This window comes from Coturnix japonica, chromosome 4 (genome assembly GCF_001577835.2).
Source record: "Coturnix japonica isolate 7356 chromosome 4, Coturnix japonica 2.1, whole genome shotgun sequence".
Classification (NCBI taxonomy): domain Eukaryota; kingdom Metazoa; phylum Chordata; class Aves; order Galliformes; family Phasianidae; genus Coturnix; species Coturnix japonica.
In genome coordinates, this window is record NC_029519.1 from 74,665,591 (window position 1) to 74,685,663 (window position 20,073).

The 20,073-nt window shown below is 37.7% G+C and overlaps 1 protein-coding gene across 1 annotated transcript; it reads left to right on the plus strand.

Annotated features, from left to right (window-relative positions):
• The first annotated feature begins 201 nt into the window (after window positions 1-201).
• Window positions 202-18,938, plus strand: NOP14 (NOP14 nucleolar protein). The gene is made up of 18 exons (XM_015862890.1): window positions 202-662; window positions 2,267-2,401; window positions 3,240-3,381; window positions 3,907-4,052; window positions 4,475-4,612; window positions 5,645-5,767; window positions 6,899-7,030; window positions 8,173-8,503; window positions 9,830-9,960; window positions 10,196-10,281; window positions 11,280-11,415; window positions 11,923-12,024; window positions 12,882-13,035; window positions 15,590-15,749; window positions 16,173-16,320; window positions 16,841-16,959; window positions 18,168-18,323; window positions 18,661-18,938. The coding sequence occupies exons 1-18, from the start codon at window positions 465-467 to the stop codon at window positions 18,758-18,760; spliced, it is 2,637 nt and encodes an 878-aa protein (XP_015718376.1). The 5' UTR covers window positions 202-464; the 3' UTR covers window positions 18,761-18,938.
• Window positions 18,939-20,073: the final 1,135 nt, after the last annotated feature.

The following is a 20,073-nucleotide window of genomic DNA, read 5'->3' on the forward strand; positions in this document are numbered from 1 at the left end:
TCGAGAGCCCGCCTCAACCAGCACCGCCCCGCCGCTGTCCCCGCCCCCGCTCCCTTTGGAACTACAACTCCCAGCGGGCATCGCGCGGCAGATCGCGCCCTCTCCCAGGCGCGCGCCGCGCTGTGCACGCCGGGATATGTAGTGCGTTACCTCATTTGGCCCCATCCGGCTGTGCCCGATGCGGTGGATCTCGCGATGTTTGGGTGAAAGCCTCGCGAGAGTGTCTCAGTGCCGGTGCGTGGCGGAGCTCGTGCGGCCCCGCCGTGCTCCGTTACACCGCGCCGATCGACCGCCGGATCTCGCGGGATTTCCGAGGCAAGTCTCGCGCGACCTGGAAGCCCTCAGGCCTGAGGGACGGTGTGGCCGTGGGCGCCATCTTGGCCGCTCTGTTGGGTTCTCTAGATCCAGCAACTGGGTGCTGAGCGTGTTGTTGAGCCCCTCCTCACACACACGAGCAGCCAGCGATGGGAAAGGCAGCAAAGCGCAAGAAAAAGGCCTCCACGGCTTCAAAAGCCAAAGGCTCAGCAGAGCCAACCATAGCCATGGTGAAGAGCAACCCCTTTGAGGTGAAGGTCAACAGGCAGAAGTTCAACATCTTGGGAAGGAAAACCAAGAATGACGTGGGGCTGCCTGGTGTGTCACGGTCCAAGGCCATCCAGAAGGTAAGAGGGCATCAGAAATGGGGAGGATGAGGGCAGCAGTGTTTATCCTTTCCTTGAGTGAAGCACTAGATATTTTTTTCCTGACCTATTCCTGTAAAGAAAACAGGAAAGAAGTAAAAAGTTCCATAGATTCTGTTAAAACTAAAAAGTTTTAATGTAACAGTTTGCCGTGATGTGGACATTGATGATGGACGTGATTTCTCTACAGCTACCTGAAAAGAGGTTGTAGTGAATGGGAAAGGCCTATTCTCCTACTAGTGATGGATGAGGTATAGTGACCTTCAGCTGTGCCAGAAGAGGTTTAAATTGGACACTAGGAAGAATTTCTTCTTAGAAAGAGTGGTGAGGCATTGGAATACACTGCCCAGGGAGGTGGTAGAATCACTGTCCCTAAAGAAGTTCAGGACGGTAGAGATGTGGCACTGAGGGACATGGTTAATGGGCAGTGGTGGGGGTGGGTTGACAGTTGGACTAGATGATCTTAAAGGTTTCTTCCAACCTTAATGATTCTGTGATCAAATCTGGATAGCTACATGTACATTGAATCTGGATGTGTGCATGTAAAACACAATTTATAGTTGTAATGCAACAGAAAGCAGAGCAGCTAGATGTTAGGCTGCAGCAAGGATTTCATTAAACACAGCAGCCATAGGCACAGTGATAAAGGAAAGCAGCTGCTTACCTTTGGGAAACCTCAGCTATGCAGGGATCTCCAGAGAGATGCCTTTACTTCCACTGCCAGCCTTTAAATGAGGTCTGGGAAGGGCTGGATCCTGGCTCCACCCCTTCTGGTCACTCAGGTGCATTGCATGCAGCTGAGCTCCCCTGGGTTGCCCCTGCATTCCCACCAGGTGCTCAGTCAGTAGTTCAAGTCGTGACTTATCATTTCCACTACAAAAGTACTCACTGAAAAGAAAGTCATTTTAAAACCTAATGTAGCAGAAGGAAATGGATAGTTCGACATTTTGAATACACTGTGAAAGGTTATACATTAAAATCCTATGAATAGGAGTAGTCGAGAGAGGACATGAAATAATTGATGAACAGAAGTGCTTTCCCATATCCAAGTTAGTAAGGTACATTAGCATTCTTATGCAGCATTTAAACTGCACATTTGATTATATAGTCTATTTAAGAAGTAAGCTGAAGGTAGAGCTTTGAGAATAGTAGATGAAACCAGGCTTTTGCAGTCAGTAGTGGTGGTGGCTGCAAGTAGTGGATGCTCAGTGGGGCTGTTGTAGGAAACCTGCCTTCTCCTTCAGCACACAAGTTTGGGAGTTCATTGCAGCACAAACAGCATTTGGGTACAAACCTGTCCATGAGATTTAGCTGACATGTTTTGCATTAGAGCATACTTTTAAAAATCCCAACATTCTTTGGAAGCATTGGTTAGTTTTCATGTATGACATAACAAGGACAAGATACAGTGTAGTTAATTATTCTCTGTTGTGCACTGCATGTGCTTTCCATACCCTTTCAGTTTTGTGTTATGATAGGTTGCATGATTCCATATTGTCAGGATACCATAAAGCTTTTTTTGCCTTTTCTTTGAGAGCATTTATTCTCTTAATGCTTTTAACTTGATCTCCTTTTCTTTCTTCTAGAGAACTCAAACGTTATTGAAAGAATATAAAGAAAAAGAGAAGACAAATGTGTTTAAAGATAAACGTTTTGGTGAATATAACACTAAAATAAGTCCAGAGGAAAAGATGATAAAACGATTCACTTTGGAAAGACAGGTAAAGTGTATAGATGGGAATTAAAAAGAAAAACAGGGTTGGCAGGGCTACCCTTAATAGAGGCTTTTGCAGGCTAATGCTTTTTGCTTATTTTGTTTGTATGTTTTGAATTTCTATGTAAAAAAATCTGTTTATGAGAATCCAGAATTTTCCATGAAAACTTCCTGGTGTTGCAAGACAGCTGGTTTTCTGAAGAAGAAAATTCTTTGAGCGTGTTTGAGCTCTGATGTGCAAGAAAGCCAATTCTAAGCAGAGCTATTGTTTTTCTTTGGCTGTTCCAGACTTGTTGTGATTTGGAAATTGGATTAGAAAAAGGCAACCACCAGCAAGTACAATTTGACATTCCAGTACAGCTGTTGGAGAACAGCCATTTCATTTGCTGACTAGAGGAACTCTGTATCATGCTGTCACTCTGTAATGTGAATTTTTGGTGTAGTTCCATTCGTTCAGTTTTATCACACTCAATCTCCAGAGCTACATAGTGTAATATTGTAGCCTGTTGTTAATTTATGTAAGCTAAGGTCAGTTTCTTCAGGCCAGAAATGGAATAATGAAGGATTGTTGTTAATTGTATACAGATAAAACTTAAGCTTTGTTAAGTTTTCTGAGTTGCTTCATTTCTACATTACATAAGAATAATGGAGCATCATACTTTTTCACATAAGGCTTTGTGTATTTTGAATAAAAAGATTAACCTGATAGTGTTCTTAAAGCAGAAAAGAACTGGAATGAGAATATTCTCAACCACCATTAAAAATGCTGGCTCTATTATAATTTGTTGCCTGGAAACTAGAAATTTTTGTTATTTAATTGTGGGCTTTTTTGTTGTTCTTTTTAGCAAAATTATGGAAAGAAAAATATCTATAATCTTAATGAAGATGAAGAATTAACTCATTTTGGCCAATCTTTGGCAGAAATTGAAAAACTGAATGATATTGTTGATAGTGATAGTGACACAGACGAAAGAGGAGCACTGTCAGGTAGGACATATGGGCTGATATCTCACTGCTCTGTGTTTTTTTTCAATGTTGGTTTTGTTGTTGGTACATTTGCATCATTTGTTTCTTTCACTGAAGAAGAATGTGTAAATGGGTGGGCTGTTGAAGCCAGATCACTACTTAAATATATGTGGAACAGCTGTCAGGATTTAGTAGAAGCTAAGTTAGAGCTACGCAATTGGCAAGTTTCTTCAATCTGTGGGTTTTTCAGAATTAATGTGTACCTACGTTTCAAGTGCATTGGGCAGCATCTCAAGTTTAAATGGTTTTCTTGTACCTCTACACCTAAATAGTAGTTGGAATATAGAAAAAATATTCCTATTGAATGCAATATATTTGTCAGTGCAAGTTGTCCAGCATCCTTTTTAGGTATGAATGGGAGTAGTACATGGCTGATGAAATAGTTTTAACTGCTCCCATTCTAAAATATTAGGGAGATACTGTCCTAGCAGTCTCAGCACTTACATATCAGTTTGAAAAGAATTTGTGATTTATTTTCTCTTCTAGCTGAGTTGACTGCTGCTCACTTTGGAGGCGGTGGAGGCCTTCTTCGTAAAAAGGCATCAAGTGAGCAGGAAGATGAAGAGGAGGAAAAACCTAAATCCAGGAAGGAACTCATAGAAGAGTTGATAGCCAAATCTAAACAAGAAAAGGTGAGTTTGTAGCTCTAAAGAATAAGTTAATGCATGATGTAGAGGACATCACAATTTGTCTTTGCAGAGTAAAGTAGCAGTAGCACAGAAAATGATGTAGATAACTGTCCGAGAAAAGAGTCTAAAGTCCTTGAATGTCCATCTGCTCTTGTAGATGCTTCAGGAAATAAAGTGAACATCTACCATTCTTTTGTGTCTTCAGTTCTCTCATTTTCTTGACTCATGTACTTTGTTTTCTGTATGCAGCCCACATGGCATTCAATATAACTGAATTGCTTCTACCACAGTGAATGTTTATACCTTTAAAATGTTAAGTATTTGAAATAATTTATTTGCTGAAGACATCATTTTTCTTTCATGCTGTAAGTGTTTTGTTTTATCCAGTTGGGTGTAACTGCTGCATTTGTGTTTTGTTTTTCTAGCAAGAAAGGCAAAATCGGAGAGAAAGTGCCTTAGAACTTACTGAAAAGCTTGACAGTGACTGGAAGGAAATCCAAGCCCTTATGGCCCGCAAACCCCCAAAGTCAGAAAGAGTGGACAAAGAGACAGAAAAACCCAAGGTAAATTTGGCTAGATTACTTTCTTTTATTCTAATAATTTGTGGTTTTGACTATTGTAGTGACTGAGGTATGAGGCAAAGTGATTTTATTTTGCAAAGCAATCAAGAGAGGTGGCATGTTGAGCAACACTATTGACTGCTGGTTATTTCTAAGATATGCTTTTGCTTGAAGAATAAAAGTTGTTGATAACGTTGTCTTAGTTTGAATGCCTTTGCTATGTTTCTTAAGTGAAACAACTTCTATTTAACAACAGATCTTTCCTTTTAACCTGAGTACTGTCCCTACAAAAAGGGAATTAAGATACTAAGCTTATGAATAAATTTTTTACAGCCTCAAAGCTTTTCCCCTTTGTTGTTTTTCATGCTTCTTAATATAAGAATAAGCATTGCAATATCTTGTGCTATATTTTTTGTCTTGTAGACATTTTGTATTATAAGGTATTTATTACATGGCAGTAGAATTCTGTTTTCAGAAGGCTGAAATAATGAACTGATCTCATGTTAAAACTGTTCTTAGATAAAGAATAGAAAATACCGAATCAAAAAGTCATATTTTGGCGTACTGCTTTTTATTTTAAGGTGCTTCATGATATACTGAATATTCCACTATATCAATAAAGTGATATCCTAGACAAAAATTCTGTCTCTGTGCTTTGCTGAAAAGGAAAATTAGCTTCCCTTGCTTCATGTAAATCTCCACTTGAGAGTTATCGGGGGTGCAGGGATCAGACTGTGTACTAAGTATTACATTAAAGTTTTTCAATTAATAAGTAAAGCAGTTTTCATTTAAGATAATATTTGTAAGTTCTTCAGCTGTGAGTAATTTAAATAGAGGGGAGTTCAGGGAAAATTTCTATTCAATCATTCAATCCATTCCTTATGTTAATACTGAATTGAAAGCAGCTTTGTCTGGACAGTCTTTGCCTTATTTCTTAAAGGTCTTATTTTCCAGTTGTTTTGTCTGGTAGAAGGGTGGATGCAAAGCTGAATAATAAAACTAAGATAATAAACAACTGTATAAATATTTCTTTAGCCTGATGAATATGATATGATTGTTCGAGAACTTGGATTCGAGATGAAAGCAAAACCTTCAGAAAGGATGAAGACAGAAGAAGAATTGGCAAAAGAGGAGGAGGCGCGACTCCAGAAGCTAGAGGTACACCATCCATGGTTTTAAATTGTTTTCTAATCTGTCTTTTGGGAGTGACCACATATACTCATTGCCTGACCTTTGATTGAAAGTGGCTGTACTAAACTGCTGTTCATCAGAGGGCAAATGCAGGAAATCTGTTTGTGTTTTCTTTGGAATCTAATATAATAAAGAAAACATGGACTTAGTACATGACTTAGTGAGGTTTGTGAAATGAGTGAATATTTCTTCAATAAAAAAAATAGAATATCGCTTTGACTTACCTTTAAATGTTTTAAATTATTCAAGGTTTAGATGCAGTTCAGTAAGGGGAGGATGTTCTGTTGCAAAGAAGTTGAGCTAATATGCTGACAAATCATGTAATGCTTTCTGTGGTGTTGTAAATCTTCTAGCAGTAGCACATACGTAGCTTTGCTTCATGTAGGAGTAGGGTTCTCTTGGGAAATGTTTCGTGTTGTTTCTTCTATATGGAGCTCTGAGTCCTGTAGAAGGAATGAATTACTTGGTAAATGTTTCTCTCCTTTTCCTTTTGGGACATTAGGGATGCATTTAAGATGGTAGGGAGAGGAGGTGGTACCTCCACATTACAGCGAAAGGAAAAGGATTGTTTTTTCTATTTTTACTGTGTTGTTTGATGGATGATCTGGATGGCTGTAAAACTGAAAGTGCTTCTGAAAATGATTGTTTCACATATTGTCCATTGAGTCTGTTTTTAAATTCAGTGTAATGTTGAAATCTTAAGATTGTGTTTTCTGCACACTTGTTACATTTACAAGAAACAGGTAAACACGGCAGAATCATAAAACACCAGTAGAAGCTGCATTTTCTGGTAAACCAAACAGATAAAATAAGAGAACATAATGTATTTGGAAGCCCTCTTTAAAGCCTTCCAAATAAGTTATCACACATGCAGTTGCGTTAGGCTGTCAAATCGTACTGCCCAACAAAAACAAAGTATTGTTGGTTTTTGCTCATGATTTGTCAAGTCACAGTTTTTAGTTTTCACCTACTACTTGAATAGTTCCAGTTAACTTTTTTTTTTCCCTTTGATTTTTCTTAAGTGCAGTGTTCGAGGGATCTTTCATTCTTGTGTAAATACATGATTCATCTGTGTATGTTAATTCTCATAAAACACAGGCAGATCGACTACGTCGAATGCGTGGAATAGATGAACAAGAGAATAAAAAGAAACCCAGCCACGTGTCAGCTGATGATCTAGCTGATGGCTTTATCCTGGATAAAGATGACAGACGTTTATTGTCTTACAAGGTAAGATAGGAAATCTCTGCATTTTCAAGGCTCTGAAGTGGAAATAGGAAAAGTTTGGAAGTGATCTGGAGACCTTTAGTCCAAATCTGTGCTCAAAGCAGGGACAGCCATGGAATCAGCAGGTTGCTCGGCACTTTGTCCAATCTTGAAAAATCTCCAATAGAGGCTATGCAGTCTATCTAGGCATCCCGTTCCACTGATTTTCCTACTGTAAAAAAAACTTATCAGCCCAAACCTCTCTTGTTTAAACTTTAACCTGTTGCATCTCTTTCTCCCACCGTGGACTGTGGTACAGTGCTGTGCTGCCTTCTCAGTAACTTCCTTTATAGGCACTGGAAGGCTGTTGTTTGCTTCCAGGCTGAAAAAAAACATGGGTTCCACAGCCTCTCCTTGTTGTACAGGTTCTGTGTCCCCCAGTGATCTTGGTGACCTTGTCTTGAACTTGCAGCCATTGGTAGATATATTTCTTGTATTTGGATACTATATTCTATCTGGTTTTGAAAGTCATGAGGAGAGGAGAATAGTTGTTTCCCTTTATAGTCCTACTAATATAGTAGTAGCCTTCTGTGCTCTTACTGAGCTAGACTGCAGAGAGGGCCTTAGCCCTTCCATTTGTTGAAGATGCTTTGATTAAGGTGGCAGAGTGAGTAAAACCTTAAAGCTGATTTAATGATCCACCCTGACTGTGTGATGCATGTGTGTGCATACTGATCCTCTCATCTTATACAGAAGTAGCAAGGGAGTGCTTCTCTCAGCAGAGAATGCAAGTTGTGAATGTGAATTTAAATTGTTAAGAAAAACAAGACAATGTAAATACTTAGAAGCAGTTAAAATGTCTTTTTAACCAAGAATGCTTCTATAAGTGATGTTGAAATTTTACATAAATACTCCTTAATTTCCCACTGATATTATGTGGTCCTTACATACTGATCCTGTTCTTCCTATCTCTTACAGCTCCTTAAAAATACACTTATTATCAAATATCTGTATACATTCTCTCTTCTTAAAATTCCTTCTTGGCTGACACAGCTGTCATTCACTGCTTGGTCACAATAGCCTGTAATGATACATTTCCATGGTGATTCTGGGTAATTGCTGCTACTTTGTCAGTGCTTTAACTGGCTTACCTTCTCTACTGGCAGGATGGAAAGATGAACATTGAAGGTGAGGAGGAGGACAAAGAAGAGGAGGATGAGGAACAGGAAGAAGAGGATGAAGAACAGGAAGAAGAGGAAGGTGAGAAAGAAGATAATGAGGATGAAGAAGGTGAGGAAGAATCTGCTAATGAAGATGAGGAGGATGTTGCATCAGATAACCATTCAGATCTTGAGTCTGACCTTGAGAGTGAAGAAGAAGCTGCAGAGAATAAAGAACAAAAGAAACACAAGGCAAATGAAAATGAATCACAGAATGTGGAGGAACTGGATCCAGAAATGGAAGCTGCCAAATCAGAGCTTCCATATACATTTGCTGGTAAGCAAAAGACATGCAGAGATCCCTGTTGTCTTTAAGGTTTTATAACTGTTGTCTTTAAGGTTTTATAACTGTTGCCTTTAAGGTTTTATAACCTGTCTTTCTCTCTGTCCTGCAGTATCTTATATATTCCTGCTCATCTATGAAGTTTTGCCTCATAATTGTCTCCTACTGTTCCAAGAGCAGACAGTAGCTGCTGTTCTTAGTGATTAGCATTGATCATGCTGTGAGCAGTGGAAATTGGATCTGTTTCACCCCACAACATTTATTTCTGCTTCTTTCAGCCTTAGAATTGACAGAGACATAGCAAGGGTGAAAAGATGAAGATCTGTACCTGTTTCTGAAGGCCACAAGTGTATCCAGTGTAAAACACTAGTGTTTTACATGAGGGAAGTTAGAATGGTATTCTATTAACTATATTTAAATGAGGAGAGCTTTCCTTCTGTCGTGTTTGGACTAATGTTTTTGTCACAGGCTTAGAGAGGCAGCACTGTGAGGTGTAATCCCTGCGATACAACATCACAGGATTCTGAAATAGAGGCAGTGAAAGTTTGACTCCTTTGGGACTTGTGCCTAGGAGGAAGCATGTTCTAAGTAGTATACAAAGCAATTGTTAATATTGAGTATTTAATGTAACTAGCTATTATCTTAGTATAGGTTTCTCTAACAAAATTAACTGTTACAAGATTGAGCAACCTTTCAAACAACTTCCCTCAGTGCTTGTTTTTTTCCCACCAAAAGGAAGTAGCGTACCTTACACAAAGCCTTTCAAATTGCATTCAGGTTTTGTCTTAACCAGAAAGTGATTGCATTAAATCACTCAAAAACTGAAAAAATTAGGATGTTATCTAGCACGTTAACTTATGCAGAAGACTAAAAATACTACTTTTTGGGGGGTAAAATTATTTTCCATTAGCGTCAAGTTTCTTAATTTATTTAACATCCTTCATAAAAAGCTAATTAGGTGTGAATTATACATAGAGCTAATTGTATTATGGTAAATTTATGGTTGAATGAATGCAAAAGTTTACTTCTGATGTGTTGCATGTGTGTGCATGTAGTTACACTCAGCCTAGGCAGCAAATACAAGATGAACTGCATCTCATTTGCTGAAAAGCATCTATCTTATTTTCTGACTTACGCTCATGTATGCAATGTTACATACATACTGATAGGCTACTCCTACAAGATTAGTATTTAAAAGCTGTGTGTTATCTTTTTTTTTTCCTGAAAGATGACGCTTTTTAATAGGAAATCTGTTAGATGGTCACTTGAATTAAATAACTGAAGTTGGAGGTTTGGTAATTCTTTGTTTTTACCTTACAGTTCCTGAGTCCTATGAGAAATTTAAACTTTTATTGGCTGGAAGAACAGTAGAGCAACAGCTTATTATACTGGAGAGGATTCAGAAATGCAATCACCCAAGTCTTGCAGTGGGAAACAAAACAAAGTTGGAAGTAAGTTTTCATGTTTTATCTTGTATTTTAAGGTTTGAAATAAACTTTGAATCTCTGTTCAAGTCTTCCTAGGGATTCAGGAGGCAGCATAACATGTATGTGATCTTGTAACAGTACTATCTACGTACTGCTTGTTTCTTTTCTAACTTTTTAAATCACTGTTCTTTTGTGCTGTTTGAAAAATACATGTGATGAAAGAAAATTGATGGTTTTTAACATACAATGTTTCTTGCAGAAACTGTTTGGCTTCCTTCTGGAATACATTGGAGAGTTAGCAACTCTGGATTTACCAGAGCTCAAAACAATTGATAAACTCATCCTGTAAGTAATAGATCCTCTTGTCTTTTGCTCCTTTCTGATCTAAAGAGAAAAGCTACCTAGGGTGAAGTATTTAACATGTCACCCTGTCAGGACTGTAAACAACTTAGTGTTTTAAATCTGTTTACATTTATTCTGTGTGTTGTCTGGGCTATTAATTGTACATTTCCAAAACATTACAATGTAATTTTTTAATCTGTAAGTGCTTTTCATGGGTAGTAGGTAAATAATATGCTGGCTGTGCATGAAAACTTCTGTATGGAGTTACTCATGCAGCAGATTAAGGACTTTATAGTTTGCAGTGACACTGTGCTGTTGCCTGTATGGTTTGTTTGTTTGTTTTCATGAGTTTCCATTCTATGAATTCACTCTGATTAGGAATGAGGTGAAAACAGAATTGGAATGTTATGGTAAGGCCATATGAAAGTTCTGAAGAAACATTTTTCAGGAAATTGTCAATTTTGAATTGTTGTCTTCAAATATATAACGGGTATTTATTGTGACAAGAGAGACCAATGTGTCTTTGTATTTTTAAGTAATAACCATGTTACTGCCTTACATGTTCCTTAACATTACCTGAGAACATTTTGAGTTGCCTGGTATGGATCAGCATATCTTTGTACAGTAAACTGAAGACTTAGGTTATTTAGAAAGATGTATTTTAATCATATCAGATTACTTAGGAGTGTATTTTAAAGTTTTTAATTATTTTTTATTATTAAGATTTAGAAACCTCCAAAGCAGAGGTCATCTGATTGCCCAGTGTGTTGCCATGTGCTTCCATGGCCTACAACACCAGTGAAAAGTACATTTCTGTAAACCAAAAGTATTACAATAATAGTCTATGCAGGATCATATTTTTCTAACGAATAATTTGTTTCATGGAATTTGTTTTTGTTATGGATGGAACTCAGTAAACTGCCCTGCAGATGCTTAAAAATCAGGTTTTTAGTTAACATCACTGGTGTAACTTGATCACGACTTACATTTCTTCTTAATAGGCCATTGTACAATCTTTGCCAGATGTTTCCTGAAGCAGCCAGTGGCAATATAAAGTTCGTCCTTCGAGACGCTGCACATGAGATGGAAGAAGTAATTGAAGTCAAAGGCCGTGCAGCATTTCCAGGCTTAGACACGGTAACGAATACCTGCTGCTAAGCAAGCTCTTGCTCTTTCTAGTACAGAAATACTAGTAAATGTGTGATGATGGGGAACGTAATCTTTCATTTCAAATTATATAATGAGTTACTAGCATCTATCACTTTTTCTATTTCTTAAATGTAAATCTGAAGTTAAAAAACATTCTACTCTGATATATTTACAAGGAGAACAGATCTTAGAATTGCCTCTCCAGTTTGTGTAGTAGAACATTATTAGTTTTCCTGATGAAATTTCAATGGATAGTGATGTTGTCAGGTATGTCCTGGTTTCTTCAATTACATTAAGAGCACTCAGGTACCTTAAACAGTCATCTCATAAATAGGTTGTAAATATCATACCAATTTCTGAATGATGTTTGCCTTAGTGTTTTTAGACCACTATATGACATCTATTCATCCATTACAGTTAGGTATGTGTAAAATCAAGATCCTTGGAATTGTCTTAATACATTTTGCCTCCATACTGTGTTTTATTCACTATCAGCTTATCTATTTGAAAATTACATCTCTGCTGTTTCCAACATCTGACTTCTGGCATCCAGTTGTAACTCCTGCTTTTATATACATGAGTCAGCTGCTTACTAAGGTATGTCTATGATGTCGTATCTCAGTGTACAACTTCACTTCCTTGTTTCTTCCTAGCACTCCAACTAAGTGTTATAATTAATGTGTGTATATGGGAACTGCGCTGAAAAGGATGCTTTATGTTTGGTGTGGACACAGATAATAAATGGCAGGAAAAAAAATGAAGAGAAAAAACCCTCATGGAGTACAGCCCAACTCAAAATTTGACCTAATAATTTCTTGAGCTTTCATGCAAGAATTTCTTATACGACAAACTATGTGAAACTATCAGAACAGACTGAATAAAGTACAAAATCATTTGTTAGTGATTTCTTTTTCTTATATTGCAATTGTTCCAATTTAAGAATGGTTTTTATTTAAGAAGCAGTAATATGTGTTTTCCTTAAAACTTTACATAGTACAGTGTATTGCAGTGTAGTTAAGAAGTACTTATTTTTCTATCCAAATATCTTTCATATATGCTTTGGAAGTTCTGAGCTTGTTGCTTTGTTACTGTTGCTGATCCAAGTTGCTTTGAGCCTGATATTTCTTTGTTTCACATGAAAAAGGATATAGGGCATTGGAGGCAAATAGCGTGACTATAATTTACACACAGTTCACATGGCAGAGCAGATGAGCAGTAAGAACTTAGTGGTGATTGAGCACCTTCTAGTGGCTAAACATCATCTTTCTAACCAATTCTGCTAATACTCTTCAGTAAGAGCTAAGGGAAGGCAATATGTTTTTCATTTAAATCTAGGGGTGGGTACTATTTTACAGATTTTAAAATGCATACAAGTTCCTGAATACTTTTGATTTGGTTGGATGTTGCCCTTGTGTTGGACAGACATTTACTAATTATGTGCTTTCTTTTTACAGTGTCGCATCACAACATTGCAGGATGTTTTTAAAGGTTTGTTTATATACTCTTTGCTCCTGGAATATGTATCTCTCTCCAAAAGATTTGTACCAGAACTCATCAATTTTCTGCTCGGAGTACTTCACATATCTCTACCCAGAAAGCAGGCCCAGGGTGAGTTTGTTAGAATAAATGAGTAATAAATTTTTATATTAGTGTTTTTCTTGAAAAATTTCATTAATAGTCTTTCACAATGAATCCAGTGTTTCAAACAAAAATGCAAAACCATCTGCTAGGTTAGCTTTCCACTGCACTGATCCTCTAATGCTGGCAAGAAGGAATGAAACAACATTGTTAAAGGAAATAAAGTAACATTGCTCACAGTGTGCAGTACTTCTGCAGTATTGTTCTAGATAGACCACATTGTAGGACTGCAGTCTATAGCAACTGTGAATTTTAGAACTATAATGAGTACCCTGATCTTCACAGTAAGGAAGCAGTTAATGTTGCAGGCATTAAATTCCCTTCCACGTCACCTATTAGCTGTTTCAGCAAGAGAAATACATCACAAAATTGTTATTTTTCCTTTTTGTTTATGTGACGGGGATTTGTTGTGGTTTAACAGAAGGCAGCTATCCACACAAGCAGATTAGTCTGTGCTGGTAACATAACTGTGTGAACTTAACAGCTTGTGCAGACAACAAGAATAATCAAATTGCCTTTTCAATGGGATCCATCTGCTAACGATTTTCAATTGCCAGTCTTCCAGTCTTTGTCCTTTTGTGACTTTTTTTTTCTTCATGGACTCATTTCTAGCTTTAAAATTTTTCCAGATCTGAAGCTTCTTGTTGAAGTGTTTAGTGGCAAAAATTCACCTAGCCGAGCTTTGTCAGAGCACATTGCTAATTCATGTGCTAGTGTCTCTGTCTGGGTCACTCAGAGTGTCTTTGAGCATGAGGAGACTGCAGGAAGGGTATTCTCGAATGAAAATTTCAATTATTTATTGGCAAATACTCAAAGAAAATGTCTGGGATTTAATGAATTTACAGGGTAATTATTACTGTGTTCATCACTGTTGATGACATACCTGAAGTCTTTGTTCTCTGGGTAGTCATCAGCCAGGCCAGGAAGGTTCATCTTCTGTTGTTCCAGTATGTTTTCAGCATTACTGAGTGGTTGTCTTGCAGTTCCCTTTTTTTGCTCCTTCAAGATTTTCATGCCTTTCTGTGCTGACATTCTTTTCTTCTTTTGAGTTCTTGAGCTACCAGTGATCCCTTTCTCAACAAGCTTAGTATTGTATTTCCACCTTTATTAGCTTGTGTGGCTGTAACCTCTAGACTCGCCCAGCTCTTCTCACAGCGTAGCAGTTTTCTCTGAAGTGTGAGCCAAGGTTACACAGCTGGGTTGCATCAGAGCTAAAGCACTGAATTCTTAGAGCGAGGTGAGAAGAGGCTACAGAGTGGGTGGGTTACACTGCACTTGAACTGTTTTCTCCTTTGTGTAGGAACCTATCATCTACATAGGTTTTAGATACTGTTAAAATATGGTGTTTGGTTTTTTTTTTGTAAAATCAGGTAAGCTGTTTTAAAATATGTAATGGTAATTGATGATTTAAATTTTAACCGTTTTTTAATTTCCATTGTATTTCTGCTAATGTATTTGCATTAGTTAAATTATCATGGTGTTGTTTTCTGCTAGCAGGGAAGAAGAGCTCAATAAAGGATAAACTAAAGGCACAGCATTCTCCTTCTGAATATGTTTCACTCGGTGGTGATGTTTTGAAGTTTCCAGATATCTGCTGTGTTTTTAACTGTCCTTAGGGCAACTGTTGCTTATAAATGAGATGGAGTTGCTGTCAGCAGGGAATATTTTAAAGCAAGCTGACATCCAGTTCTCTGGGATATTTATATGTTGTCACACCAGAAAATTTCTTGAGGTTCCACTTTGACAATGAGTAACATCAGCAAATAGTTTTCATTTTATGAGCTTAATCCATTAATTTTTCACATGAAATGATAGAGAATACAACTTCATAAAAGACTGAAATACACTTTCTGATCTGGTTTAGGCTTTTTTTTTTCCCCTTAGTGGAAAAGCTGGAGGGAAAGAGAGTAGGAAGGAATTGCCATTGTTGATAGCCTCAACTAATGGAACGCTTATTTAGAGCTGCTGTCCTCTCATGAGTAAAGGAAATAATAAATAGTTTTGTAATGAGTTCCATTGTAGGTTTGCTGAACTTGGAGAATAAAGAGGGGAAAAAAAAAAAGAGTCAGTGTAGGGACTGCAAATTATTTTTACCTTGGCTGTGAAATTTAGCATAGTAATTCTCACGTCTTTTCAGTGTGCCCCGCCCCAGTACATATTCTGTGTTTCCTCTTCTTGTTTTAAAAGTACTTAGGTGTATTGGGTGAGGACTTTACAGTATGCATCTGAGGTCCCCTGCTGGAGAGGCTCAGTGATGTACAATAACTGAGCTTCCCCTATCCATGCTCACTGTGCTGCTGGCCCACTTGCTGCTCAATAAACCTACTCACAACTCCAAGGGAAAGTCCTGCTCCTTGCCCTTTCCTCAATTACAGTTTTAAATGTGCATCTTGTTCTCCGCAGGGCACATACCTACTCTCTCATCGTGCATCATGCCTTTTGTGTTTTTAAGAATATGTGATTAAAAGCCTGTAGAGAAGTAATACTGAGAACTGATTTGTTGATGACTGTTCTTGTTTCTTAGGCTATACTGTAGTCCATCCATTCACACCAGTGGGGAAAAACTTAGAACTGCTTTTGGTGTGTGATAAGAAGGATCTGGAAAGTTGGCAGAAGCAAAACCTTCCATTGAGCGTGGTGACTAGATTAAAGGAACTGAGCAAAACAGAACTTAATCATATCAGGTATGTGAGAATAAGAGTAGTGAGCTGCTCTGCTCACTTGTCTCTGTGTCATCCCATGGCATCTCAGGGATGAGTGTTTTGTGATGAAGGTTTTTTAAAAACAAAATAAAAACACATAATTCTGTTCTGAAGAACCAACATAAAAACCTGTTATTCAAGCAGCAAAGACATGATACTGTTTTGTCCTTTGTGCACCAACATAAGCAGTTGTTGCTGATGGCTTTCTTGGGTATTCGTGTGCATAAAGAGTGAAATTTTAGCCTGAATTAACAACCAGGGACAGATTTGGAACTGATTGTGTCAGACAGTCTTAATAATAGACGCTGCTAATTCACCCAGATTTAATTAGTTTAATACATTTTATTTGACAATGCAGTACAGCATTTGCAAGTGAAATTGTTGCGTTATTTTCTCCATTAACAGGTTGTCGTGTCTAGCCTTGTGTTTTGATCTTATTAAAAGATGTGCAGCTCTATATGAGTTTTTACCATCATTCTATGAAATAATGCATCCGATAAGAACAGTCCTTACACAGTGTGTGCCAGTGAGTGAATATCCTGAACAAATGCAGGTATGTGTTCTTCCAGTCTGAAATAATTGATAGGATTGGCTGGATAATAAATTCTGTGATCTTCATCTGTTCTTTAAGAAAAAAAAGAAAAGTAGAATAATTTGTGAGATGTTTTTTCAAGGGTCAGGTATCTGCCATAAGTGATTTTAAGTGCAAAATGGCCTGGTTTTTGCCATCAAAGTAAGCCAAGTTAGCAGTTCTACTTAAAATGGCTCTGAGAGGCTGGCTTTCAAATAGCTCTAGCTTTACTCTTGCTTATACATCTGTTAGGTGAAATTCTCTGTAGACCCTCCTGATTGCCCGTGTTTCCAGAAGTGGAATTCCTGAAGAGCTTAAAAAATTGTCCAGCCTGGAAAACATCCCACATTTCAATGTTGTCAGTATCCTAATGAATAGCAATGGTTTGTCTCAGAAGAACATCATATGGGGAGAAGATTGCTGTTGATTTAATTTACAATAATTAGTGAATGATGGTGTCTCTGGTAGACTTTTGAAGTTGTAATTTGATATGTGTTTTCAGGAATGGTATCGCAGTGCTCTGAAAGAGCTGGAGAACAAAGGAAAGCACTATACTCCGCTGGTGTGTGAGAAGAAGAAACCAGTGCCATTGAAACAGTATACGCCTAAGATTGTGAAAGTGTAAGTAAAGCAAGCTTAATGCAGAAGAAAAAGTGCATCTAAGCATTCAGATGCTAAGGATTTAGGCTAAAAAGATTGGGAAAGCAGGATGTAAGATAGGCAACTTTGTTTCTCTGTTGTATTTTATGCACCAGCTGCAAAGGACCAGCTACTTGAGTGGTAGGGAGAGGAAGAAAAGGGAAGGAGGGATTCTAAGAAACAGAGCAGAGGTTACTTTATGAAGGAATAAACAGCATTGGGAACCAACTCCTGCCTGTCTAATCAGTTACATTTCAAGTTGAAAGGAGGCTGTTTACTGCACAGTACAGTACTGTGCACTCTGCAAAGCACTTGAGTCTCAAGAACAAAAGTTCATAAAAATCATAGAATTATAGAATTGCTCAGGTTGGAAGAGACCTTCAAGATCATCAAGTCCAACCACAACCTAACCATACTGAAACATATAAAAATAAAGATGAATGGTGAAATGATGTGGGATTTTTCACTGGTGCAAAAGACCAGGCAGACTGTTCCTGTACTCTGTCTCATGGATCAGAGCAGATAATGCATCACATTAAGCATTCGTATAAATATACCAGACTTCACCATTCCTTTTTCCTCCCACCCAAGCAGTTTTCTGCCTTTCACCAATAGCAATCACAAAAAACATGGAACTTCCTTTCTGTCTTGTTATAAAGCGTAAGATGATCATGTACATTCTTATATTCTCTTCTGAAATTAAATTTAAGTAGCACTGGTTCCTTTTGTAGATGGTAGAACTATGTTCTGATTCAGGAAGTCTGACTTATATTGACTGCTGACTCATCTAGGCCTGTTTATTGTCTCCAAGGGCAGAAACTTGTCTTATCCTAATAATATAAGGAGACAGCTTTTCCTCTGCCATGCACATTTATTCCCTTATAACCAATCGGGCCCTTTTGTATTTAGAGTTCATCTGTAGAGAAAGTTGGTAAAAATGTAAAATATACTGGGAGATTCCCTCTTTCTCCAGGTACCTTTTTATTTTTCTGCTCCAGCTTTTTCAATCTGTTTAACAAAATGCAGGCTGCTGTGGGGTGTTGGAGTGTATCTGTTTTCTGGAGAATCTTATCTGTTTATAATCTGCGTGATGGTGATATGCGGTTGACTGGTGACACTTGGTCTGGTGTGTTCAGCTCCTTATTTTGCTAGTTGATCTCACTGTGTTCACACGCATCTTTTCATTTCAGTTTAGAGTTTGGAAGAAAGCAGGGAGGCAGCAAAAAGGAGCAGGAAAGAAGGCGGTTAATTCACAAACATAAACGTGAATTTAAAGGAGCTGTTCGTGAGATCCGGAAAGACAACCAGTTTCTGGCCAGAATGCAACTGTCAGAAATCATGGAGAGGTAACATAGCCTTTGCTTCAACAGTAGTTTAAGAGTTATTATTCTGTGTGTTTGTTTCTTTGGGGAGACTGACAGTAATGATAAACAATATTAAACTTGAAATAAAAATAGACAGTTTGGGGGAAACAAACGTTTTCATTAGAGATCGCTTTAAATTTCAACTTTGCAGTTTCATTTCTCTGGAGAAGAATGTGCAGAAAGTTCTTAGTTGAAGTGTTTGGTGGTCTAAGATTTGTGGGGCTTCGACAGATGAATATGTATGGTCTAAATGTACTTTCTTATTTTCCCTAGTATAATCTTTCTGAAATATTCAACTTATTAATTGCTTCCTTTACAGAGATGCAGCCAGAAAGAGAAAAGTGAAAGAGCTTCTTGGTAGCCTTGCTACACAGGAGGGTGAATGGAAAGCTATGAAGAGGAAAAAGGGGAAGAACTAATTGGGACTGTTTACAGACAGCAAGTTTGGTTTTACAGCTGTATAAATACCATGATTGTATGGCTTTTGCACAGATTTTAACTGCATCCTTTGGATGGATTCCTTTTGAGACAAATAACGTCATCAGATCTGTCTGAAAAAAGTGAATAAGTAAAATAAAAATAACACTTTTGTATGCATGTGGTGTATTTCTTTTTATTTTAATGACAGTATTTGGATGAGTAATCAGAATTGTCAGTGTTTATCGTGTTTATTTCTATTGTACACTGCACAGATACAACAGAAAATCCTTTGATATCTCCTTAATACCGAATAACTGCAAGCAGCTCTCACAGTGGTAATATCCTTGAAACTTCAACAGTAATATTGTTGACAAACTAGAAAGACAATCTTAGGAGAAATGAAATAATTAACCAAGGTTCTTTACGACAACAAAACCAATAACCCCACCAAAAAAGAAAAGCACCAAACAGCATTATTTTGGCCGGTGGGTAACTCAGGAATGGTAACACTGCTTGTGAAGAAAGTAAATCTGAAAGTAAATCTGGTTTGACAGTTCTCATTGTTTCAGATTGTCTTAGAAAGTTTTGCTTGTGCTGCTTTTTTCAAATGAAACTTGAAAGCAAGACTAAAACTAGGAGGGAATGAGTTGAACTCTTTGGCTTTGCATTTAAACTCTCATGGCTAAACCATCTTTGTGAGGTAAGACTTAAGAAACATACACAGGTAAATCTTTAAAAGAGTATTTTTTCTTTAAAGAAAGTAGCTTCTACTGAATCTCATTGCAACTGTAACAAAGTAATTTATGTCTGAATATCAAGTTTACAAAGCAATACCAGTAATTAAAACAGGCTGGGTACCAGTGGGGAGGTACTGCTGTCACGTACAAATGAGGTATCTGCATTTGAAGTCTACTTGTGCTTTTGAAAACAAAGTGTATTTTCAGTTGCCTTTCCAAAATCAGTAAAGCTATCTCCAGAAACTTCAAAGAGACCCCAGCAGATCAGCTCCGTGTGCCTCCTGCTTTATTTCCATTTGGCAGAGCATGGAGATTTTTTTCCCTTCCTTTGCCCAAAATAATAAAAGATAATGACTGTTATCTTAAAAAACAGAACAACAACAAATACTTTATGGTTCAAGACAAGAACTTAAGAGTGAAGCAAGAAGGAAGGAACCCGACTTCTCATTTCATGCTATAAATCAGCATTTTCCACCATCAGTTTTTGTCCTTTGCACACTTAAACTATCAAGGAAGCATTACAGTTCATCCGACTCCTTCCAACAGCAAGTAGCTTCAAGAGGATTTACACAGCT

What these genes read in the sequence shown, in the direction of transcription:
- NOP14 (XM_015862890.1), top strand. Translation starts at nt 465, where the DNA reads ATGGGAAAGGCAGCAAAGCGCAAGAAAAAGGCCTCCACGGCTTCAAAA. An exon ending in GAAACAAAACAAAGTTGGAA is followed by an intron (nt 9,961 to 10,195) that starts GTAAGTTTTCAT and finishes TGTTTCTTGCAG; the next exon opens with AAACTGTTTGGCTTCCTTCT. An exon ending in AATATCCTGAACAAATGCAG is followed by an intron (nt 16,321 to 16,840) that starts GTATGTGTTCTT and finishes ATGTGTTTTCAG; the next exon opens with GAATGGTATCGCAGTGCTCT.